This window comes from Acyrthosiphon pisum, chromosome X (assembly GCF_005508785.2).
Source record: "Acyrthosiphon pisum isolate AL4f chromosome X, pea_aphid_22Mar2018_4r6ur, whole genome shotgun sequence".
Taxonomy (NCBI): Eukaryota; Metazoa; Arthropoda; class Insecta; order Hemiptera; family Aphididae; genus Acyrthosiphon; species Acyrthosiphon pisum.
The window spans coordinates 16,146,556-16,159,263 of NC_042493.1; the positions used below are offsets into that span (position 1 = coordinate 16,146,556).

Consider the following 12,708-nt stretch of genomic DNA (forward strand, 5'->3'; position numbering starts at 1 on the left):
TAGGTTAATTACCTTTATTATTTGAGTTAACAAAACCAAATTAGGACTACTGATCGTACATTTTGATGTTATACATATTTATTTTATGCGTTAGTAACATCATTGGTTATAATTTATAAGTTGTAAGTTATAACAAGGTATCAAAGAATTGTATGAGTATAATCAATGGTAAGACGGAGACCATAGATAATAAAATAATGGATAGGTCATCAGATCTTATCACACGGGCCCGAACAGTATGAGGTTACAAGGGGTCTTTATATATCTTTATCAATTATCAAAATGTTGTCTACTATTATTGTGAAATAAAATAAATGATAAAACCTCTTTCTGTCAGTGCACTATATAAAAGCTGTTTGTCTCTCATCCACATTCCAGCCCGCAAACCCTTATTTTGTTAATATAGGAATGGGCGGAATGGCCTATCCATTCTTTTATTATTAATTATGACGGAGATAAAACAATATGCGGGTACAGCGTGTTAAGGAATTCAATATAGGCAATAATTAGAGAATATGCGCAAACTAATTCTGCAGATGTAAAACTTTGAGCAATAGCTTTCGTCGTCGTATAATAAAATTAGGATTGGCTTATGAAAATTGGTTTATTGGTTTATGAAATACATGAAGGGTAACTAGTAACTACGTCATCAACCATCGGTCATCGGTCAGAGCGACGAGATGAAACAGGAAAACAAACCCAAAAATAAAAACAACAAATGCAAAAATCACAAATGACGTCAACCGCGACAAGTTTTTGCGCGCATATTATATCATTAGAATAATAAATTATGGGAGCGGTTGTTTATTATACAGGGTGTTTCGCAAAGATTTTATACATTTAAATTTAATTTTACTGTGAGATTGTCAAGTACTATTTCTTGAGGCACTGTACGCCTACACGTATAATATTAAACCAACTATTGGTTATAACTTGTAGGTTCCGATATAGTCTATAGTATAATAGTAGTCTATATAGTTTAATAATTTAGTAGTTGTAATAATTGATTAGATTTGAATATTTAATTTAAATTATATAACTACTTATAAGTTAACATATTACTGTCCACATACACACACAGTGGCGTAGTTACGGGGTGGAGGGGGGGGGGGGTGTAAGGGGTTTCCCCCCCAAACAAAAATCTTTTTTATATTGGTATTTTGTTTTGGGAAAATTGTTGTGATAAGAGACTTTCGGCAAACTGCCGACGGTACGAATAATAAATTATATAGCACGACAAGTCGACAAAATTATCGTTGATAACAATTTTATCATAGCAAGGCCTCGATAACTATTACTGAAATAATAATCAATTATAAAATCGACAAAAACAGCGATAACGACGTCGAGTGGATTTTATTTTATGAATTATTATAACAGTCTAATATAAAACTATTGGAACTATTTATAACTAATACCAATTTGAAACAAAAATAAAAATGACGTTTAGCTTAATTAATAATTTGTAATATGTATCATAAATATATTTTAAAAACCCCCCAGAAAAAAATCGTATGTACGCCGCTGTACTCACATACATACGATAGGAAAAATTAATTATGTCTGCAATATTTTTCGGAAAATATTATAAAAAATATTAAATAATCCGATATTAATGCGGAAAACGAATAAGTTTAATCAAACAAATGTAAATAACTTAATCCGATATTGTTTTTTTTTAACTGTAAGTTTACTACTGACACTATCCGGGTTATCAGGCCTGATAGCAATTTTTCGTTAATAATATTATTATAGCATTACAATCACGATTCACGACTAATATTAGTATAGAGCTTTTTCGTTTTTATTACTACTCCAATATGTATCTATACTTGTATCTTTACTTCAAACTAGCCAGGAATCTAAAAAACTAGCAAATAAAAATGCAATAAAAGAAGGTAAATAAGTGGGTGTCGACTGCAGCTGCACAGTAGGTTACAAGTGGGTTACTGTATTGATGGTGTTAAATTTTAATTCAATGATATAATATCATTGTATAGGAGATACGGTTTTGAGGAACTTTTGTTTTAAATTTTCAATTCTAGGCTATAAAAGTTGAACACTTTAAACATTTTTAACAACAAAGTCAATTATAAATTTTAAATTCGATAAATTTTGTCAAAGTTCGAATTTTAAATGTTTATAACAAAAATTTGAGCCTATGTATTTTTAATTTTTTTTTTGAACTGCTATTGTAACAGTATATCAAGAGATCTTTGTATTACATTTTCAAGCTTTTTTACCCAACAAATAAAATTGTATTGCCATTTATAGGAAAAAAACTAAAAAAAATTGGAAACTGAAAATGTCCGTAAACAATTCAGAACAATATTATTTATTTTATCGTAAATAGAAAATTATAATATAAACAAGCAGTGAAAATGTCATGTATTACTTTTTTTTAGAGTTACCCAAAATCGATTTTATCAAAAACTGATTTTGCCTATATAAAATTCCCGTTTATCCTTAATTTGTATTTTGTTTTTGCCGGCGACGCTTTTGAAAACTATTGGGAATTTTAAATTTTGACCTCCCAAATGCACCAACTATACAGATTCACTTTCCCATCTAACAAGATACTGTTAAAGAAAATCGAAGCAGTATTCTGACCCAAACTGTGATGCGATCCTCCGCTCAGAATCTAAAACTACAACATTTAGTAGGTATTTTACATTTTGAAAACATTAACTTGCGTCAAAAACGTGATCTTAACTAATGTTATTGTGTCTCGATTAGAATAAAACTGTTTTGTTTAACAATACTATAATTGTATGTACAAAAAATACTGTAAACTACGCTGTGAAAAATATATAATTCTGTAATAAGTACGTCATAGTTATAAGATTTAGTCCGCTATTATGGATTGCGGTTGATCAACAATAGCATAGGTACACTTAAAGTTATTGCCAAAGTGGCGAAAACAACTTGTTTACGAAAATCAGTAAGGATCTGGTTGGATTTGGTTGAGCGCAAAAAATCAGCGAATGAATAAACGATAGCACCAACCATAATAGAAATTATTTGTAGGTTTCTAATTACTTCAAATTATAAGTTAACAAAGTAACTACAAGTACTATCCGTATAACATAATATTAGAATATAAAATATAGGTATAGATAATAGGTTTACCTATTAATATTATTATATTATTATAATATTCCTGTTGTGACTCTCATCGTAACGATTATAATGTTAGGTATTATAAAAAACTGATTGTCACCATTGTCGCTGTGACACTGTCTCGTATTTTATATTATTACTTGATGACATATCATTTTTGGCTTTTACATTTTACATGCATTGATAATTTTTTTCACAGCAGGTTAGGTTACCTACCTACCTACGTTGCAGTTTTATTGCTATCATTGAATTAATTATACTTTTGTAGGATACAAAATAAATACTACCACTATTGGATATCATTATACAGCTGATAGGTACTGTTATTTAATATATTTAAATTCATAATAAATAATAATGCTGTTTTATTGTCAATTACGATTTTATTGACCTGTTGACATTAATTATATTGTTATAATTATTTTTGTTTTAAACATGAGATATTTAATAATTTAGACATTAAAATGAATACATTGTCTATACCTAAATTATACGACTATAGGTAGATTGATACCGGAAACTTAAGTGTGCCTAACATGCACAATGTCACTACCTAGTAATTGTAGTTTCCAGTGACACTATATTGGTTTATTTCGTGAATAATTATAGTGAATAACGATTGATAATGTAAATTCTTTAACGTGAACCAACACCGCTCGTCTACATATTTATAATTAAATTACAAAATTATCATTTTAAAAAGAAGAAAAATCAAATTTATCTATAATATATCCAACGTTATAATTTGTTTAATAAATTAATTCAATAGTTGCATACAAAAACCGAATTTACAAATGTTAACGACTCAATTTTTCAAAATCTAAACGCTACACCAAGCAGATACAATATTATAAAAAGCAATAATAGTATGGCAATACCACTATAACTTATAAGCATATTATTTTACAATAAATAAATGTTTAATGAAAGTTGGTTTGAGAAAATTCAGATTTTTACTAGAATCACACACATTCGTTTATGCGACTATATTACGCTCTTAATACATTTGTATAATGCATTATTTACATAATGTAAAACATTCAGAAAATAAAACAAAAATCAATGAAATCAATATTATATAATACGATTTTTTGGTGGAAATCACACGTGCTAATATGGGACAGAAAACGCAGTGAGCGATTTGCAAGGGTTTTGAAATTACAATTTCCCACCATTCAATAATAATTAAATTATTTAATAATAATATTAAAACTATCACAGTTGCAGGTCTCCGCGTATATTTCACTAAATATTATTAGTTATTAAAGATCACAAGGAAAACTTCGTATACTAAGGCGTACCAGTTACATTCTTCATTCTAATAGGCAGGTACATAGATAAAAATTAATGATCGAGAAAATATGTGTGTAGCATATATTTGCATATATTTAAGATGTTAGTGTTAATTTAATTTACCTTTGAGCGTTCATATTTAAACATGTGTTTTTTAATGTATTCCTAACATATTTTTTATTTGTATAACTATAATGTTCAGGCATTCACATTCACGAAAATAAAAGTTTTCCTAGTTGAACAAACTCTGTCGAAAAGGATAAAATTTGAGTTCCCCCAAATCGTTTTGAATTAGAAATAGTCAAATAGATTTAAAAATAGTTTTTATTGCATAGTTAATACTTGTCGAAATTTCGGGTGATCATAATTCATAAATCATAATATAGTTAACAATATTGCAGTAACGAATCCATATGCCGCAGTCATCTGAGCTTCCAAATTGTTATAATAGTGTACATATAATATGACGACAGTTACCAATATTCGGAATTTTTCGTGCCACAAGTGCAGGGGGTGTTTACTACTATTATTATCCTTTAATCTGTATAAATATTAAATTGCGCTGTGTAATGTGTATAATTATATTGGTAATATCATTGGCAGACTATGACAAAGGGATAGGGACTTAAACCGGTGGGCCGCGGGCTGTTGTTCATACAAACAATAATTAGAGGCATTCCTGCTTAGCTGTAGAACAAAATATGTTAAATAATAATTAATATTGTTGTTGAAGAAATGATTGACATTGTTATAAATTAAAGTGATTATTATTAGAAAAAAAACTATATAAAAAACTATGTATTTTTTTTAAATTTAATATTATTTTCTGTTATTACTTAAGTGTAAAATATGAGTAATTTTGTACTACCTAGTACTTAATTACTTATTTGAGGGCAACACGTTCTAAATAATTTCAAAATAATTTTTTATTCCCTAAATAATTTACTTAATATAGGTACTAAGTACCTGGTACTTATTACAAAACCTATTCTCACTGGTAAATTAGTTTTCAGGGCCGAATTTTTTTCATAGTCCGTAACTGTAAGAATTAGGAGAATAATATAATAAAATGTATTGTGCGCGTATCAATACCCCCTTAGCACATCGCCCATTCACTTATGAAAACTGGAGAAATAATATGTCATGAGAGGCTGGGCCTCCAGGCCACCCTTGGTCTCCGTCTTACGTACAACCAGTACAACATGGATAATTTCAGTTCAGCTGCACTGCTGCAGTAAGTAAGTTCTAATTATGTGTAATAAGCTTTAATGTTAGAGTAAATTGTTAAATATTATCAAACTTATAGAACATCATCTTGTTCGTGGTTTTTTAACAAAATTTTTATTTTAGAATTAAAACGCGTAACTTGCTTAAAAATTAAAATATCGTAAAGATTATTGTGAGACAACACATATAATGTTCTCAAGTTTGTAATAGGTCAAATACTATAGTTACTATAGCTACTATAGTAACTGCTTAATTGTCCTATGTTGTGCGTTTGTAAGACAGAGACAACACATGCGAGTGTCGGAGTGTGTTACACAATAACAATAATCAAATCATAATTTTCTTTTTATTGCAATGATTACCTATGTTATGCTGTTATATATCACGCGATGACAGTCGTCATAATAATAATAATAATAATAATAATTTAATATTATTTATAAAAATGATTATGCAACGTGGCCGACAATATCGAAAACAATAATGAATCTATAATTATTCGCCATAAAAAAAAACTGCGCCGAAAATAATCACACAGAAAGTGACGTTGCTACAACTATCGTCTGCAGATGAAATACGTCGCCGCCTCCTTGAATACACAAATATTATGCCACAACACACTGTAATAATTAATGATTAATATCATGGAACTATCTAAAAACCACCACGAACGTGATCGAGATAAAAATAAAATCTTATTCGACTTGTCAAAATTTTTTCATTTTATTTTCCATATAATGCACTAAGTAGTTTAGTTGAAAGTCAAGAAAAATTTACGTGATGAGGACGTACAATATATTTGCGTTTAATTGCAGAATCTATATTTTTGTGTTATTAGTTTTAATATGACAATAAATTTACTTATCATAAAATTAATTTAAAGGTAAAAATATTATATATATTATTATTATTTATATTATTATTAATTATTCCATCGTAGGATTTTTTCGTTTATTTAATTTTAAGACAAGTTATGATGAGTATTTTTAATTTTTAATAATTTACATATGCACTTACAAGTCATAACTGGTTCATTATGTACATAATATCATGAAAAAACGAAGAAAACATAAATCATATTATTCTTATTTTTGAAATTTGATATAGGTAAATTTACAGACTTACATTTAAATATTAAAACTACCAATGTAACAACAAAAAATGATTTGGGACGCATATATTTTGCTTTGTTGTATAGGCTTTTAAAGCAGATACAATATATGCGGGAATCATCGTCTCAATATAGTATGATTAGGTATGTCATTCGTGTACTGATATTTGAGGTGCTTGTTAAGATTTTAGGCTTAAGCCATCCAATTTGCGCCACTCCTATACTGGCTACTACCTCTATATTATATTATGTAATTGTCCATGGAGTGAATATATTATAAAGTATAAACAATATTGTAATGGATAGTATCCGTTTCCTTCAAACAATACAAGTATAAGGAACATAATAACATAGGTAGGTAGTCGATATGAAAGTATACGAGCTATAATTAACATAATAACATAGGTGGTAAGGGGTGACACTAAAAAGCGTAGATGACCATCACAATATTTTATATATAATAACCAAATTATAAATATATGGATCACTGGACAGTAAAACTAATCGAGCATAATATTATAATAAACCACATTAAAAACCACAAGCCATGTATATAACGACAGGATATGGGGGCTTGCTCTTCACAAAGTAGATATATGTGCATATATTCAAAAACCAGAAAACAGGATGGGAGTGCAACAGATAATAGACGGTTCGTGGAATCATCATTATGATTAAGTTCACACGCAGTGCACGGGACACCGTAGGAGAGCCTAGGCAGACCGGAGATGGCCTGTATTCAGACGTGTTTTCTCCACTGCACTTCGAGCACCTTCACGACACTTTGTGTAATAAACTTATTATTTCGACTTAGTCAAATTATTGAAGTATATTTTAATAAACCATATAGTAACATTTCACCTGTCTACAAATTCATTAATCAACTACCTTATCATCATCTTCTTCGTCAACAAAACGGTCTTGCTACCGGCAAATCTTAATATTCACGTAGTCACCTGAGCTACCAGAATATTACACTGGCTAATTAGAGCTACAAGAATATTACAATAAGTTAATAATAAATTAAACATTGAATGTTGATAACATTTAGGAGCGTCACACTGAACTACAATATGTTCATAGTCTAGTGCAAATGTAATTAAAACGCAATAAACCGTAATAAATAATATTCGATTAAGTTTTAACGGGTCGCACAGATAATGATAGTAAATACTTATATATTTTTTAAATTCTAATTTTTATAAAGGTGTATTGTGAAATTTGAGACATTATGGCTTTGATTCATATAATATATATATATATATATATATATATATATATATATATATATTGTACGTATATACCTACGTCCTACAACAATATATATACCTAGGTATATAATAATATATGGTTTAATTAAAAATATTATCCTATACTATTGCGGACAAAATAATATATATTATCACAAATTTATAAAATTGCAAACGTCCGTGATACACAGCAGCAATCCGTCGAACGGTCGCCGATAATAATATATAATTTGTGCATAATATTACATACCTAAGTATAAAGTAGGTAGAAACGGACACGTTTGTGTAAGTCTGTCAAAAAAAAAAAAAAACCTCTAACGCGAGGGTTTTGAATGCCGTGTTTTTAAAACGCGTACGTTAGCGTCTAAAAACGCGTAACCAGCTTTAAACTAAATTGACAGTTTACTGCTTCTGTTGCTGTTTATATTTATTGCGTTACGATTGATGTCTAATTATATTATATTATAGCTGCAAGCTATATAAACGATCACTCACCGATGAAGACGAATAGTTCCACGACTGGCACCATCAGTGACATGTCGGTGATAAATCTAACCGTCGATGCCGACCACCGGCCGAATATTGTGAAGCTCTGGTGCAGCGTAGCCGGTTGTCGTTAAACCGCTAACACAATCAGCTGTATGTGTGGCTGAAAAAGCGAAACGGTTCGGTTGTAATAATTTCGTACATGCCAATTCAGTCGAGAGTCACGATGCGTATAGGTCAGCATAAAAGTATTAGTAAAAAAGTCGTCTCGTGCCCGGACAGAGCAGTAAAATAATGTCTTCCCGAACTCACCAGAGCGGCCGAGCCTGCAGTATAAAGGTCTCCTCTCGATTTAATTTTTAAAAGCCTAATACTCCCAATTTGGTCATAATTATGTGGGAGGGAGAGGGGATGCAATTCGTGCACATAAGTTATGGATTTACCTAAAAAATTGTTTGAGCCTATGTATTACAAGCACTTCTTAAATACATTTATACGCGGCACGCATGTCCGGCATATTATGTGATGTGTGCAATGCACTTGCCTATACATAAACATATCATTAGGTACGCATTTAAATTGTATAGGTAGAACACGGAGGAATACGAAATATGTAATATTTTAGTTGTGACAGTCGTTGGCTGCAGTTTAGTTTGCTATATAATCTACAAAGGTAATAATACCATTATATGTGTAAAATTATTTACATCATTAAAATAAAACACTAGTAAGTTTATGCACTATTTTATCTTTATTTTGTATCAAAACTATATCCTTTATATTATGAAGAAATATTATTATCTTTGTTATTGTTTATGAATATCCCAACAACCAGCATAGGAATTCGGTTTTTTTGTATTATTTCCATAAACTATGATACTATCCTAGTACGGTAGTATTATTGTATTACATAATATTTAATTAATACTTTTGTGTGATAATGTTTGCCAGTTATAAGATAAAAAGCTCACGGATGGGGGTGAATTGACACTCTCGTAAAGTCATAACCCCCGCAATTACACTACTGTTCCTAAGAAAAGTGTCGTAAATATTAACTGCACGTGCATGTTTTCCAACACCTGATTATTTTCCCGATTTAGATACAATTTTTTTTTGTTAGGCGAGTACAGAGAGCACAAGACCGCACTTGAGGGGAATAAATTATTTTGATTTCATAACCGAAAATGTGTACGCGTTTCGAAGCCTCTTTAAACTTATATTATTATCGTAACAACTGCACCCTCTGATCTGCGCGTCAAGCGGTGACGTCTAATCTACAATATCAGTAATTAGAGTAATAATAAAATGAGAGTAACAATAATTCACAAACCTATAATGTTATCGTGTTGTATAATAATAATAATATTATTATTATAGTTGGTCGATTGCTGATCGTGCCGGTATTTCCGGGTTCGACGTACCCGACGCCCGTCTGGCTCGTGTAACAAGTCCGACGCTGGGGAAGACGACCACCAATTAATATTGTCCAGACGCCGACGGCTGTGATGCTGCGTACGATAAACGGAGAGGACCAAACGAAAAAAAAATAAGAAAAAACAATGTTATTACCGTTATTCGTTTTAACGCTATCGACGCCGACGCGGAAACGACTGACCGCGTGATGGCGATGCAAGTCGTTATATATTGTTGGTACCTATGATATAATTACGCGCGACAATCAAAAATAACTTACTTGCCGACGACGGGACGTGACGGCCGACGCGGATCAGTCGACGAGCGCGCGAAGAGATAAGCGGCGAGAGAGCGCGTGCGACGATGGTGATAACAATATTATTGTTGTTGCTGCTGCTGATGTTGTTACAACGTGATGCCTACTGCTGCTGATTGTTGCGCCGTCTATGGATGTGTGCCCGTGGTCGCGCTGGTAACCGAACCGGACTGAATGACGGTCGTCTAGAGCCCGTCCGCGGTTCCTGCAAAGATCGCGATCTGTCAGTGCGTGTGCGTGGCGGCGTGGTGCGTACCGCGAGCGTGAGTACGTACAATTGAATGACGATGAATAGATAGTACTATAGTAGCGCTACGTGGAATGGGAACACGACTACGTGTAGTTGTAGTAGTATTAGTGACTGGTGGCCGCCGCCACTACCACCACCTAAAAAACGTTGTAAAATAACAATATCGTTTTGCCGCCGACGACGACGACGGCGACGACGACGACGGCGGTTGCAACTGGGCCAAGACGTGCCAAGTAGTGCGTGCGTGTGTGCACCGTTGCAATGTTTCGCCGCCGAGTGCAACAGCAATAGCAGCTGCCGACGCCGTCCCCGACAGATGCTGAGATGCCCCTCATCAATAGCATGTAACGGAAGTCCTTGCTTGAAGATCGGAAGCGTTGATTTTCCGTCGTTATCTACTCATCTCTGTTTCCTCCACGCACTGCCGTCGCACCTACGTTCTTGTCGAGTTCCAGGACAACAGAGTTACGACTTTTATGAGCGTTTTAAAATATACAAATTACAATTATCTATTTATAATTTTAAAATGATTAAAACACGCCTTTAAAATTAAAATACAAAAATTGACTGTGGCTAATATTCTGACGACTACATTTCATAATTTACTGCTCAAATATTTAAACATAACAGAAAGTTAAATTATTTTAGTTAGATTATTCAGAATGTACAATTTGCTATGTCACGCGTTTGTCTAAGATGCGGGGACAATTATTGCGTATTATACGCATGCGGGTTTAGTCTTCTTAAAAATAACATGTGAGGCGCTTTACACACTCTACAGTGTAGTAGTCATCAATCTTTATTTAAATACAGACATATAGCTACACACAGAGCGGTTTCAGATTATGATCTGCGGTGATTAGCGACCGCTTCCGCGGCTCGCTTACACACATAGGTGGTTTTCAAAGCGGTTTCTACATTCAACCAGTTTGTTTTTGGCGCCAATTTGTTGAAATTATCACATTTAGTAAAAATTTGAATCATTGATAACATTGAACATAGATTTTTTGCATAAATACGGCAAATAGTGTTGACACCCAAAACAACCTCTGGCTACGCCACAAGACTTGGGCCCAAGTACCGGTACTCACAAAACTTATTCGTTTCCTCAGAGCCTCGAGGCTCTAATGTCGAGTGTAAAAAATAATGGCCAAACGGCAGACTATTCGCTGTAACAAATTCAAATGATTTGTTTTCACTGTTTTCGGAATACTCATCGCCCATTACATCGAACTTGTATCATTGAAATCAGAGCATGCAATGATTTCAAAATATACATTTTAAACATCATTAAAAATGGTTTATAAAATCAAAAAGTAATATAAAAATTAAAATTTCTTATAATGATGTTAAAAATGTAATTTAAATAAAAAAAATTAAAATTGATGATATACAAAATAATAAGTTTTATAATTTTTATATAAAGGTACAAATCGAATTAATATTTAAAAAATTTCAATTCTAATTTAAAATTCAACAAAAAGGTTCACCAACAGGTCAATAATAATATTTTTTATGGGTAGGTAATTTCGTTTTTTAGTACTGTATCACAACCACACGTAACGATGCGTATATGGAACAAGCAAATTAGTAATTACGATCCTACACGTAGATAGAAATCAAAATTAAAATCGTAAAAATATAAAAGTGATATTTTAAATATAAAAAAAAAAAACAATTAAGTTTTAAATCTAATTACAAATCAGAAAAAACATTGTGCAACAATGTAAAATTCATAAAATTATAAAATCAATGTATTAATGTATTAACTACCTATTTTATTGAAATCTCGAAAAAATTAATACCAATAAGCGAAATTGAAATTATTAAAATGAAAAATGTAATTTCGTTTTCAAGCCATGGTTGAAATATTATAATAAATTATATTATATACCTAACACATCCATACATTTTTAAACTGCGTAGGTTAGACCTACGTATGGGCTATGACGTGTTAGACATGCTGATGCGAAGAGTCAGCAAAATATCATCGTTTCCAACCCCGATATGATTCAAATCCAATACAGGTATACAATCTCAACAAATACGTTGGTTTTTTTTACGACAGGTCAATTTTAATGCGAACTATGAGTTTTATTATATGTTGTAATAATTTATACTTACCCAATACTCATAATTTAATTGAAAATTGAAGTATTGTAAAAAACCAATAAACAAACACAGATAATATTAAAGCTAACAACACAAAATTGGTTCTGCTAAACGCAAATTCGGAATAATT

General features: G+C 31.5%; 1 protein-coding gene across 2 annotated transcripts in view; it reads right to left on the reverse strand.

Annotated features, from left to right (window-relative positions):
• The window catches only part of LOC100573056, a 30,818-nt gene extending 20,284 nt beyond the window's left edge, over positions 1–10,534 (reverse strand). Inside the window, exons 1-3 of one of the 2 annotated variants that reach the window (XM_003248171.4) lie at positions 10,181–10,534; positions 9,818–9,995; positions 8,497–8,650 (exon numbers count right to left, since the gene is read on the reverse strand). In XM_003248171.4, coding sequence (XP_003248219.1) covers positions 8,497–8,539 — 43 coding nt within the window. In that variant the 5' untranslated portion in view covers positions 8,540–8,650; positions 9,818–9,995; positions 10,181–10,534. Of the gene's footprint in view, positions 1–8,496; positions 8,651–9,817; positions 10,112–10,180 lie in introns of those variants that run through there. The other variant, XM_016808775.2, reaches the window with a different exon arrangement.
• Positions 10,535–12,708: the final 2,174 nt, after the last annotated feature.